This window comes from Pinus tabuliformis, chromosome 1_2 (genome assembly GCF_031772625.1).
Source record: "Pinus tabuliformis cultivar Carrire ecotype Pingquan chromosome 1_2, CPIR1, whole genome shotgun sequence".
NCBI classification, from domain to species: Eukaryota; Viridiplantae; Streptophyta; class Pinopsida; order Pinales; family Pinaceae; genus Pinus; species Pinus tabuliformis.
In genome coordinates, this window is record NC_142298.1 from 968,558,852 (window position 1) to 968,573,375 (window position 14,524).

Here is a 14,524-nt window from a genome sequence, read left to right on the forward strand (position 1 = left end):
AAAAGTTTTATAGCTTTCTAGGTTTCCATATTCTCTCAGTCACAAAGAAAGCTTTGATTTTCACCATTGCAGGGATAGTGACTAAATATTGAAACTTAAGCTCTTGCTAAGACTTTTTGCCCAGAGGAGGCTCCTTGAGATGTGCATTTATCAGCAAATTTTCTAGGCCTTCTGTCCTTTCAAAGCCTGAATAACCCGCTTAGCACATGGGACTTGGGCATATGTATAGGTTTTCAGAATTCCCATACCTCCCAATTCTTTTGGGGTACATCATGGCTTTCAGTTAACCCTGTGAAGTTCTTTGCCTCAAGAGTTTTATGGCACACAGAAATCTCTGCAGGACCATCTTCAACTTCTGATAGGGCTTCATGGAGGGGGTCCAACATGAAGAATAATATAGATGGGTGGCATTTGGAACCAAAATGACCAGATTGCAGAAACTCGGCGAGTACGAAAAAAAGAAACACATACAGAAATATAAAGAAATACACGAGTACAAAAACTTGAATCAGGAAAAACTGGGGGAAACGTAGGAAGAAATCAGTGTGAGAGTTTAATTCGTGATTATTTGTCAGTGAAACTCATGGTGATTGAGTCAAACTTGTTTAACCCTGAGTTTGATGCAGGTGGAGCCAAGAAAATTCTTTTATGACACGATCCAAGTCAAACTCATTTAGTGGGTTTGACTCAAAAAAATTCCTGTGACACTGGTCGGAACTACAGTGCAAATTTGGATTTCAGTTGTTAAGGTCAGAGGTTTGGTGATACATTTTGTTACTTTACACAACCACCTCCTATAGCTCTCTAGGCAAAGCTTGGAAGCAAAAGGAATGCCAAGGAATTTAAGGACTTGGCTTGGCTGGTTTTAGGACCACCCCTGGCCACTTAGATATACAATTCTAGCTTTTTGTTTTATAGCACTGAGTTTTCTCCCATGGGATATTGGAGCTAGAAGTGTCACAAAGATTATACATTCCATGGTGTTATCTCAGGAGGTTTGCTCCTCTTGTATGGTGAGGAATTGAATCATCAACCAATTGTCCATTGACTAGTCATCCCTCATCATGACTGAAGAGGAATGCCTTTGATAATGCCCTGACTCAGCTTACCATGCAAAAAGTAGCCAAAGGATTCAGCTGCCATGGCATTCAATGCAGGAGCTAGAGCATAGGCAGATGTATTTAGACAGCACATTGCTTCATATTTGCATTTGTTGATGCAAAGGCATATGGAGGGCTTCGGCAAAAAGAGTTTGTACAGTATTAGTGTAAAAGGAGCCAAACCCCTAGAATTTGAGCATGGACACAACAAAAGGCCATAAACATCGGTCTGATCTTATGGTGGGTTGAAGCATGTGATAAACAGTTTGACATGTGCCTCCACCCAAGCTTCAACCGCATCCAGTTTTTTTCTTTTTTTTATTGAACTGGAGTACTTTCAAACCAATCCATTACGAAGACATAAAGACACCAGGGTGGGTGAAAAATCCCATCATCTTGTGTTTGTGCATAAAGCCTAATGCTTGCCTCCACACGACCTTTTGAAGGATCTTTCTAAATTTATTAGGAGTGGACAATGTTATTACATGATAATGATAGTTACGCTTATGCTGGTGAGCCTGACAAGAATGCATAAAGGGAAAGGAGCTGTGTGTTCCTAATACCTATAAGCATGGGCATTTTAGCTTGGAAATTCATGTCAATTCAGGTTTTGTAAGCTTATGTTGGTATTGCATATGATATATTATTATATTGTATATATCAAATAATAAATGTGATACTTCAGAATTGAAAAAATTCACTTCTTAAGCTATTTTTCACCACAATTTTTGCACTTAAAAATTATTTTTCGGTTTTGTAATTTTTGGGTTGCCAAAATAGTTTTAATTGCATTGTTATCATGCAAGTACAATACAAATACAGATTTTATGTTGGCATTTGCAAGGTAGAGATGTTGTATAGTTGTGTCTCTTAGGAATTCCTGATCCTCTTTGGACAACAGATGAGTGGTAGATATAATGATTGTAGTGCATTGTAGAGTTCGTACCTTTTCAATATGTTTAAACCTTTTGCCAGAAAGGACTTATTACAGCCTCAGATACAAGTTACTCGATTGTATCCTGAACTTCCAAAAGAGAAAGGGCACTTTCCTTTTACAGATTGAGAGCCTGCCAGCTTCTGCATCTATTCTAGCTTATGTTTTCATTATTCTCTTGAGGTAGACCTTTTCTTTAGATTTTTTCTTGGCTTTTTTAAAAATGTGATTGCCAAAATACTTAAAAAAATGAATCGTATGCCTTGTAGCAGAACCTGACTGTTTGAGAGCGTGCCAGGTTCTACATCTGCTGGAAATATTAAGGATGATAATGCGACTGCTGGAAGTACAGCTCCACAAGCAGACACATTTTCTTCCACCACTTCTATGCAGGCATTGAAGGGAAAAACACCAGGAACAGCTGCATTGAAGGTTACAGGTGTTCCAAAAGATGAGAAAGGAGGCCTTGCTGACAACATACAGACAAAGGGAAAAGAAAGTGGAAATGTTTCTTCTTTTCATGAGTCAGACATTTTCAATCAAACAGAGAAATCAGAAGGGAATAAAGTGAAAGGATCTCTTCCAGAAGGCTTTTTTGATAACAAGGATGCAGATCTACGTGCAAGAGGACTGGAACCTATTAAGTATGACATCAAGTAAGTTGTTTTTGCCTTTTCTCCTTTTTGAATCTAACATATCATGTGCAATCTTTTGGAAGTATGCCTTAGGATCACTGTTATTTTCTTGTATTCTTTGAGCAAGAATTTGGTTGTCAGGCATTGGGATATTTTGCATTCGAGGAAGATATATGTGGGTCAAATCTAATGGATCCATGAAATAATATAATATGCATGCCTGATTGCTTTTGAGTTATAGTGTGCAAAAGAATAATTTATAAATGCCACAAAATAGTAGGCATCTATCTAATTTACATACAGGTTTAATGGTAAATACTAAATTCCAGTTAGCTTTCATGTTTGCCCAGTTCTTTATTTCCATGTTTTTTTTCCATATATATAGACAAGCGTGCATTTTGTATTACACTAGATAGCAATATAGTTTTCATCAGAGAAATGAAAGTCATGAGTAGACTAGGTGGTGACTGAGTTGGCTTCCTTTTCCATTAGAGGTGAGTAGAGTCAACATGTCTGCCTGTTAGATTCCCTGTTGCTGATTTCTTATTCTCCTTCACCTTCAGCAGTACATGCAACTTCAGAATTTCACTTTGGTCCCTATGCACAGTAGTTGAGGGCAGCAGCTGAGATTATGGCACCACACTAGTGTGCCTTGGGAGACACATAGGAGTTATGTAGATAGCTGATTAGGTGAGGACAATTGCATGCTGTAGGCATGCATGGACCAGCTTAAAGTCCTATTTTAGCCTTTGTTATTGTTGGACAGTTGCAGATTTAAAGTGCTTTAATTATCAGTGTGCGGTTCTATTTTCACTCTTTTCTTGTCTCAGAAATGGCACCAACCTTGGGGAGATTTTCTTATTTTGGAAATGCATATGAGTTAGGGGTGTTTCTAGATTTAGGTAGGGTGCACTTCGTTAGGAGACTCTCCTTGAGTGTTCTTTCCTAGGGAGTTTTCCTCATGCAAGGAGGGTGTACTATCCTAGGCCAGGCTAGGTTTGAGTCTTGACTCTTGACATGGTCAACCTAGATGCCTTAATTTAGATCAGTGTTGCAAACATCCTGATTTTATTGAGATAAAATCATGAAATCATGATTTTTTGGCCTAGCCGATGTTTACCGAGTTTTACTGATATTTTGGGGGTATCTTAATTTTGTCGATGTTTGCCGATTTTTACCAATAGTTTCCCGATTTTTACGATATTTTGGTTTTCCATACCCTTTCTGATTTTATCCCGATGTCGATGTTTGCAACATCTATTTAGACTGTATACATCTATTGTTAGCACTCAGATCTTTTTCCAATTCTATGTAAGGATAGGGCAGACTAGGGAGATATGTCTGGGAGGTATGACACGACAGTGGCAATGTAAGTTTCTATTTTGGAGCTAATAGACAGATGTGGTTTGATATCTGCAATTCATAGCCCGCTGTAATTGGTTTTAGTACGAGTAAGCTTTTATTGTGGAGCTAACAGGTAGAATTGGTTTGATATCTGCAATTCTTAGCCTGCTGAAATAAATCTCAGTGTGGTGTGTTTTCAGATCTAGTATTTGATGCTTCTGTTTTGGATAGGAGTTTCAGTTTTAGGCTACATTGGGTTTATAGGAGTGCAAGTTTGAATACCATGATAAATTTAACATGATATTAGGGTGGCAGATCTGAGATATTCCAGGTTTTGTGAATGGATAGGCTGCTATGTGTAAGAGGGTGCTGCTAGAGCATTTAAATGGGTGTAATGCCCTTGCTTCAGTGATTGAGGTGATTTAGACCTGTGAGAGGTTGTACGATGTGATGCCTTAAGTGCTTCAGTGATTGAAGAGAACTTTGACTTGGGTTGACTGCAGGTCTGTTGACTGAAGTTTGACCACTGTTTTCTCTCCTTTGACTGAGCCTTTTTGGGACTGTTTTGAGTGAGGTTGGACCAGCAAAGGAGGCCAAGTTGTTTGACTGTTGACTTGTGGACTGGTTAGGGCATCTCTTGCTGCTGTTGACTTTGACAGAAATTGCAGATTTGACTTTGAAGCTCATCTTTAGTAGATTGGTTGGTTGGTCTCTTGGAAAGTCAAAGGATTGACTTTGACTCTTTATTGTTGAATTGGAAAATTGTATCTCTTTGCTGAACATTTGATGACAATCTAATAGAAGAAGAATTTGGAAAGGGTTTTCCCCCTTGTGGGGTTTTCCCCTGGTCTTTGACCAAATCTTGTGTCTCCTTGTCTCATGTTCTTGGCTGTCTTCTATTGCATTTGAATTACTGTTCTATCTACAATTGCCCATTGTCATGGAAAGATTAAATTTATTTATTAGTTATTGTTAATTGAAAAAAGAATTGGGCTAAGTGATTGTACTAAGCATAGAACAGTGGAAAATTAACAATGAAATGAGCAGTGAAGAGTTGAGTAGAACTTTCAAATTGTGGAAGGTTCAAACCAATCTGACTTAAGTTTTTGCAAAACTTTTTGGCAATGGCTTCTAGGATCTGGGAAATGATAAGATTCAACATAAGAGGATCTTTACTTCTCATTCTGATTTCGTTTTTGGTTAGCTGTTAAATAATTCAAGGTCTTTTATAATTTGGATGAGGATAAGACATCCTTTTATCCTGGATTTTATTTCTGGAAACCTCATCTTTTGATACTTTTAATGATATGTTGGTTGATACTTTTGATCCATCCATTACAATATCTCTCTTCATTAATTATTAATTATTATTATTTATTGGCGCATGTGTGTATGTTTATTATATTTCCTTCCTCTTCAAAAATGCTTTGTCCTCAAAGCATATTTATGAAAAGGATTTACATTTTTGCTTTGGGTTGTAATGTTTTCACATGATTCTTTATTCTTGATGCTGTTGTGGTTGATGATACAAGATGATATGAGTTGTGAAGAGTTGAGTAGAACTGTCAAATTGTGGAAGGGTCAAATCACTCTAACTCAATTTTTTGCAAAACTGTCTGGCAATTACTTCTAGGATTTGGGAAATGATAAGATTCCACACTTGATCTTTTCTTAAACATAAGAGGATCTTTACTTCTCATTCTGATTTCGTTATTGGTTAGCTGTTAAATAATACAAGGTCTTTTATAATTTGGATGAGGATAAGGCATCCTTGTATCATGTTTTTTTATTTTATTTTTGGAAGCCTCATCTTTTGACACTTTAATGATATGCTGGTTGATACTTTTCATCCATTCATTACGATGTCTCTTTTCATTATATACATGTATGTATGTTTATTATGTTGCCTTCCCTTTTTAAAATGATTCATTCTCAAAGCATATTTATGGAAAGGCTTTACATTTTTTCTCTGGCTTGTAATGTCTTCGCATGATTATTTATTCTTGGTCCTGACATGGTTGATGATACAAGAAGATAGTTACGAAGAGTTGAGCAGAACTAAATCAATTCTTGCAAAACTGTGCGGCAGTGACTTCTGTGATTTGGGAAATGATAAGATTCCACACTTGATCTTTTCTTCAATATAACTGGATTTATACTTATTTTTTCATATTGATTTCTTTTTTGGTTAGCTGCTAAATAATTCAAGGATTTTTATAATTTAGATGACGAGAAGGGATCCCTGTATTCTGCATAAAACCTTGTATTTTGATACTTTTAATGATATATTGGTTGATATTTTTGATCCATTCATTAGGATTTGTCTGTTCATTAATTATTATTATTATTTATTGGGGTGTGTGTGTATAGATATGTTTATTACATTTCCCTCCCCTTTGAAAATGCTTTGTCCTCAAAGCATATTTATGGAAAGGATTTACTTTTTAGCTCTGGATTATAAGTATTTGCATGATTCTTTTTTCTTGCTTCTGTCATGGTTAACGATACGGGATGATATGAGTTACAAAGAGTTGAGTAGGATGTCAAATTGTGGAAGGGTTAGACCATCCTAACTCATTTTTTGCAAAACTGTGTGGCGATGACTTCTCTGATTTGGGAAATGATAAGATTCCGCTCTTGATATTTTCTTCAATATATAACAATTTCATTTTTGGTTAGCTTGTTAGATACTACAAGGACTTTTATAATTTGGATGGCGATAAGGCATCCTTGTTCTTGTGTTTTATTTTTGGAAACCTTGTCTCTTGATGATATATTGGTTGAAAAGATTTTGTTTGGAATTGTATGGCTTCCTTTTTTCATGGTCTAGGTTTTTACAGTTGATGACTTCTCTATTTCAAAGGTCAGTCATTGTTACTTTGTCAGTCAATCATTCCTTGCTGGTAAGTTTCTTTAGTGCTTCTTATTGCGTCTTCCTTTCACTTTTTAAATTCCTATTCTGTGTGATCAAGTTTTGACTATGATTCTGGCAGCCAAAAGTTTATTTGTTTTTATCTATGATAACTTTGTCAAATTATTTTTGTATCTTTTGCACTTCTAATTATCTTGAGGATCACGTTTGAGATATCTTTAATATCTTTTAATGTTACTGAATCTGACTCCATTCTAATGTCTTGTAATGCTATCTTTTCCTTCTTCTATTCCTCCAAGGTGAATAAAAAATTGTCACTTTTATCACTCCATAAGGATGTAACAATGAATTGTGAGACAAAAGTATGTTTACCAATGTTCAATTGTGAATTGTGTATGTCATATTGCTTTTCATCCCACAAGTCTATTGGTTAGTGAATTCCGCACTAACATAATTATTATGCTCAATAGGAGCTGTTGTCGCACAGAATGTCTAGGCACCGCAACAACGGCTCAGATCCGGAGTTGTCACCCTGATCCCCAATCTCTCCGTTTAAGTTGTCTCCCTACAACAAGCTAAGGGGGGTAGACTCTACGAAAATGGAATGAAGGAGAACTAGTCGGAAACTAGCCAGTTCGGGAGACACAATGAAGCGACCAAGTACTTGATTTAGATTTAGCAAGATTTATAAGATTTGATTAGATTTTAAACAATTGATGCTAGTGCCTTATGGAGTCAACTATCTTGCTAGGAAATTTAGGACCAAGTGCATGATGGACAATTGCTGCTAAGGAAAATGTTATTATGATGAAAAGAGATGCAAGATGCGATTAGCAAAGGGATGAGTGAGTAGTCTTGAGGTAAGATCGTTTAAGACTCAAGTACTTAGTATTGATTAACTTTATGACAAGAGTATTTAATGAAATGAAGAGACAATCTTATACAAGACAAAGTGCCAAATATCTCAAGTGCCAATAGGATACACGATGACCACAAGATATATGCTCTTAAAGAAAGATCACTAATATGCCAAAAAATTATAATAACCACAAGCCAATAATGATATTAATGTCAAGAAAGAGAACTAGAGCATTTATCCAATTTATGCTTCAATGACAATTACTTGAAAATTCCAAAACTACTTAAGAGATATTCAAATAGCCCAAGTTTTCTATTAGATCCAAATCGAATGCAAGCCTTTTCAATGATACTTAGCTCAATAGATTTCAAAATATTTACCATTCACCAAACAAGAAAACCTTTGGGCAATTTAAAATATTAGACTTATCTGTTCCAAGTGTGTGAAATGAATTTCCTTTAGGCAATGAGCTTGTGTGTATGTGATTCAGAAACTCAGAAAATAGGAGTTTAAACTTGGATTTTATTGCCAATAATTGTACCAAAAATTTGTTGACCTGAACTTATGCAAACAGTCATCCAAAAGCACTTATTTTCAAAGATTAGATTTAGGACAACAACAAATTCTCTAATGACAACAGTAAAATTAAAATGCCAAACTAAGCCAAACATGTCAAACAAATTCTGAATTGTGTTATGAACTCAAATCACTTGAAATTTCAGAATTTGATCTATGGCAGCCAATATGTTTCAGTGATAAAAAGAGAAGCAAAAAAGACTTTATGACAGCAGGGAAATGCTTGCTGCAATCAAGAAGATCACCCTTCTAGATTCTTATGACAGTTACTTCCACAACGATATTAAAACTCCTAACTTTCAGAGAATTGTTTTTTAGGACAGCAGTGAATTGTTTAGGACAACAACAAACAAATGTTATGACAACAACAATATGACAATGAAAACAGTAAGCTATCAATGCTATCTTTATACCAAAAATTTTCCAAACTTGCCCACATGAATTATCAAAAAATTTCAGCCTGTTATGATGTGATTTCCAGAATTATATCAGATCTGATATACTTATTACAGTCAACAATTAAAATATGAAATAGGCTTAATGATGGATTCCCAACTCAAGAAATTAATTCCTTAATGTATTAGACAACTTAGGAACTGATTTTAGGCTAACCCACATGAAATTTTGCCACCATTAGAAAGGTATATGATTGCTGTAGCAAACAGTGAGGAAAAAGAGGGTTTAGAGATCAAACCCTTAGGCCCTAGGCCTTGAAGATCACTTGCCCAAGTTGCCAAAAAAATTCCAATACCTGAAACACAAATTTTTACCAATTTTTCTGCAAAAAATCACCAATGATCAGCTTCAGAAAATTAAATATTCAGATCAGAAATGGAGCAAGGGGAATCTAGGGCCAATGAGGGCTAGCACTAGGCCCAATAGGGCTAGAGTTGGGCTAGGAGAAGGCAGATCTGGGCTTAGGAGCCCCAAAACTTGAAACTCTTTTTTTGAAAAAAAATTATTTTGCTTAAGATATTCAAATTTGTTGCAAAATCTTTAATGGCTGCCCCTGCAAAAATATTTGGGACAAGATCTTGCCCTCTAGGGCCTAGATCTATCTTGAAACCCCCAGATCTTCTTGAAAAAATCTCAGATCTAAAAATTTCCTTGGATAATTTTTCAGATCTATTCTTGCAAACAATCTTTGAGCCCAGATCTTGCCCCCCAAGGTCTAGATCTGGCTCAGATCTGAAGATTTCCTTGGTTGATTTCTCAGATCTATTCTTGCAAACAGTCTTTGAGCCCAGATCTTGCCCCCCAAGGTCTAGATCTGGCTCAGATCTGAAGATTTTCTTGGTTGATTTCTCAAATCTATTCCTGCACAAGTGAAAAAAGAAAAACTCAATACCCAATATGTACAAAAATAGAGAAAATCCCAAAAACCCAAGTGTTAAAATTGAAAATTATGTTATAAAATTTCAAATCTATACAAATAAATAACAAATCTATACAAATAATTTACATATCTATCCAAATAATTTATAGGTCTATCATATTTGAGGAGTATGAGTCCAACTCCGCTCCCAGATCTAATAATCTAAGGCTCTTAATAGTCAGATCTATCAAATTTTTCACAAAAAATTAGATTTTTTAAATTTTAAAAAGAGGTGCTAAATCGAAACCCTCTGTGTATCACCAACAAAATCTTATGATAAGCTCGAAGCTAATTTAGCTGGGCTCTTTAGAAAACACAAATCGGGAGTTGGCTAGTCCAACTGAAAACTTCCCCTAACGTCCGAGGATCTAAAATCAAGATTTCCCTGCAAAACTCAATCCAGCCATAAAAAATAGAGCGAAAAAATAATAATAAAATTCAGACAAATAGAGATACCTGCTATTACGTTCAAAATTTAAATTATTATTCAAACCCCAATGACTGAGCAAGATACTTGTACTAAAATTACTCTCTAGAAACTATTATCAATGGCTTTAGAAAAATTTATGCATGAAAACAACACATCTTACAGTATTCCCATGAAGAGTAACACCAATAGAATTTAACCCCAAAGTCTTTCTTTATTATCCAGAAAAAAGATTACACCAAAGCTTCTTGCTAAGCACACGATCAAAAGATCGGATGGATCAACTGACAAATGACTTCCTATTTAAAGATAAATCCTCCAACGGCTAGTTCGAGTGATCCTCGTCAAAACAATCTCGATCGTTGATGAAGATTAAAATTTCTTTTAATCTCATCTGTCGAAATATTTAAATATTTGGGGAAATTCGAAATTTTTAATTAAATGCATTTTAATTAATTCAAAAATAGAAATTTGAGTTAATTTTCCCAAAAAATTGACTTTGACTTAATCCCCAGGGATCAAAGGTTTAAAATTTAGCAAAATAATTAATTTACCTTAGTCCTGGGACCTTTTAAAATTTAATTTTTTAGGACCGATGAATTTTGCCTTTGGAGAATTTAAATTTACCTAGGACCTAGAATTAATTAAATTTCTGGCTTAGGATTTTAATTAATTTTTGGCCAGAAAATTTAATTAATTAACCTATGAGGGGATAAATTATTTTTCCAACCCTTAAGACACTTTACATCATGATTTTTATATTTTTTTACATTATAAGGGGGAAAACCCATTTGCAATAAACCCTCATAGACTACCCATTTCTACGACACAAATATAATCCAGCAGACCAAACAATCTGTAATAAAATAACCTAACCAAATAGTTAGGATTATTCCCAAATTATTTTTACATAGACTCGATCTAGAACACTGGAAATCGCCTAAGATCCTAGTGACAAAATCCATTCCAGCTTTGGGGTAAGACTGGAGGAAAACTCTGCCGACCATCTGAGAATGGATCAGTGAGACAAAAAACCTCCCAGAATGAAAATCGTCACTAGAAAAGTAGGTTTACCTAGGTCGTTACATAAATGACACGGATCTTGTTGCCAGTCTAAGCTGCAAATACCACAGTGATGCAGCCTAAGCCACATATACCCACAGTATGCAAATAAGATTGCATGTCACACTATGTGTGTCCCAAGAATTCCAAAATTCCTTACTTGGGGAAACCTTCCATAACCCAAGGTTTAACTCTCTTTAATTAAACTCTATTAAGCAGAAATACAACATCTGATGAAAAACCCACTTTATCAAAGTTTAAGTCTTTAAGCGGAAATATATTCGGTTCTCTCTTAACCCTTATAGCTCAACCCTTCGGTTAATTTTATTCCCGCGCATGTCAACCACACCATGGTCTTCAGACTTTGGTTAAAACCCAAACTTAACCCTTAATTCATTAATTCCACTTATTTCTATTATAATTCTCGTATAATAGAAATATCTCACAAACCGCGCTTAACCTTACCTTTCCGTCATTCATAAACCTTTGCAGGGATACGGATGCTCCCTCAGCGTGTTCAATCCCCGCTAAAGCTAATCGCGTGAAATTTCTAAAGACCGCTTACCCCCTTTAAGGTGCGCGAGAAACTGCTTACCCTTTGCGAATACCGCTCCGTCCTTCCGCTATCACGAGGGTTTAATCTCCGCCGTTCATCTTCTAGACTTTATTCTGCGTGACTTAATCTTCATCATCTATCTCCTTTGCTCTCATTCGTTGATCTGATTGATCCAACGACCCCTGTGCACTGCTACCTTCTTTTGTTTCTTATCGTGTAACAACCCATTCAGCTTCCTGCCTGTGTATTTGCTCCTGCCTTACAGTTTTTACTTGTTCCGATCTCGATCTCTGCTCGCGCTTGTACACTTCCTTCGTAAACCTTTAGGTTTTAAGAACCTTACGATTATACTTCACTGCGAAGGTTCTCTTCAATATTGTCTGTGCGCAACCACGTAACACACTTTTCTGCACTTCTTCTCTGGTTCTGCACACCTGCAACCTATGTTACGCAAAATTACTCTAGTCACACACACAGTTATAATTCACTTACTCAATACACATCACATGAACTCAGAATCGAGTTATCTGTATTAATAAACAAATATTTACACAGTGAATTCCTTCTCGGCCTGATCTTCTATATCAGTGGCCTTTCTTCTCCTACCCGTAGGCTTACAATCTGACTGACTGACTACCTGACTCACTAACTACTTCTCTAACTACTGACTCTCTATGCCTTTTAGGCTTACATTTATACAAAAGGTTCTGTTGAACTAATTTTGGTTCAGATCCTTAATCTGCTGAACTAAATCTTGAATATCCTCTAAGTCCACTTTTAACTCCAGTTAATCCCTAAGAATCCTCTCTAGTTCCTCGAATCATGAGACCAATAAGAGTTACAATTGATTTCCAACTCTCTCAATTCCCACTAATCACTCATGTTTTTCTACATTTAAGAGCATTTACAACTATCCTCACAATATCTAATTTATTCCTTTTCTAATCACTCAAAACATTAATGATTACATACATAGGAATCCAACTTCGTTGAAAACACAAGACCCCCTAAGTCAACTAAAACATAATGAAATTGTTGAGCTGTATGGTCCTGCATCAGATTTGCTGAGATTATTTACATTATACATATGTAGAAAGGGTTTACATAACATCTTGGAAGTCAAGCTGATGATGATAGCTGGACGGCACAGACACATCGATCAAGTACTATCCCTTTTGCGAAAAAAGGGGGTGTACTGCTATGGGTCGTTGACACATAGTGGTCAACAGGAGCAATAGAAATAGTAATATCTTCCTTACAAATGTCCCTTTGATTCTAAGTAGCATTGGGACATATTTTTTGAGATTCTATATAATCTTCCTTTTTCCTTATTATTAGAATCTATTTTATTTTCATTGAAAATTTATGTTAAATGATACTTCGATTATGAAGCTTATATGTCCCTTTGACAATTAATTTGGTATGCAAGTGCAATTTTCATGAAGTTTTATAAGCTTCAATCAACGATTTAATCCACTTTAAATAGATGGGATGATTTCTTCCCACTGTATCTATGGATTTATAGATATAAAAATAACCTTTTTTCTTTATTTTATTAATATATATTATTTTTTGTTGTTTCCTTGCGTAAAATGCTCGACCTTAATTTTTCTAATCCACTTGATTAGTTGATGTCACAATGGTCATGTAACTTTGGAGGTCCATTTGATTTGGATTATATCTTGTTTTGATTTTATTTCTCCTTTTCATACACTTAAATGCTTTACGCTGATAACCTTTTTTTTCGATGAAAATATCTTTATTTTCTATATGAGGAATATACATGTTTCAGTCTTGGAGGGATTGCTCAAACAAGGCTCGAAGCCATTACAAGAAATACCCATTATGAGATTAACATGCTACATGTAGGAATTGAACTTGGGTGGGGAGGATAACAACATCTCTCCCAACTACTCGAGCTAAACCCAATTGATTCTTATAAGGCAGACATGGGGGTGGGAATTGATCCACTTGTGTGCACGAGTTACAAGACCATTTAATATAATCTCTCTTGGTGCAACCACACAATTGACCACTATCTTAATGTGTACCCATGGCTCCAGGCTAGGCTTTCATGAGAATTGAACCTTGTCCAATGATGAAAAACTCCTCATTTTCCACCATTGGATCCAACCCCATTGGGCATATGTTGATAACCTTATCCCAATTTAAGGTTACAATTGTGAAATTAAGAATTGATTAGAAGGGATGGATTAACAATCTAAATGTTATTTTGTCCAACTGTCGTGTTTGCTTAAACTAGTGCTATTATTTTAATACTTTGTCTTGTTGTATATCTTCACTTCCAGTAGTAAATTTATGGTGACCACAGATACAACAATTGGTAACAGGACAAAAAATCCATTCAATGTGATTAAGCTAACGTAGTAAATCAGGGCACGATAACGATATAATATTCAAGCTTAAGATTGATGCCTTTCTGGGATGTCATGTTATAATGTGAATTTAGGATTATTTGTTGCACTTATTTTTGTTTTCAGCCTATTATAACCTTCGCCCATGAATCTTTGTTGTGCATTCCTCAACTAATATTGTGATCGCACTATTTTCGATTTTGAGGATGACTTATTCCTACATTATGATTGATCTATCAATGATATGGCTGTGGTAACTTATGATTGGGTGATTATCCACAACTTAGATGGTGGCTATCACACCAATTTTTGCTGGCTAATGTGCGACCTCTCTATTTGGTGATATTGTCTGGGGTATTTGATATGCATACTGTTGATTTTATCGATCCTCCTTCAAGGCGGTGATGCT

The 14,524-nt window shown here is 35.6% G+C and overlaps 1 protein-coding gene across 1 annotated transcript in view; it reads left to right on the top strand.

Annotated features, from left to right (window-relative positions):
- The window catches only part of LOC149209207 (protein ABA AND ROS SENSITIVE 1-like), a 153,990-nt gene that overhangs the window by 83,413 nt on the left and 56,053 nt on the right, over positions 1 to 14,524 (top strand). Inside the window, exon 4 of the mRNA XM_089396310.1 lies at positions 2,333 to 2,690. Within this exon, the coding sequence (XP_089252436.1) occupies positions 2,333 to 2,690 (358 nt within the window). The remainder of the gene's footprint in view (positions 1 to 2,332; positions 2,691 to 14,524) is intronic.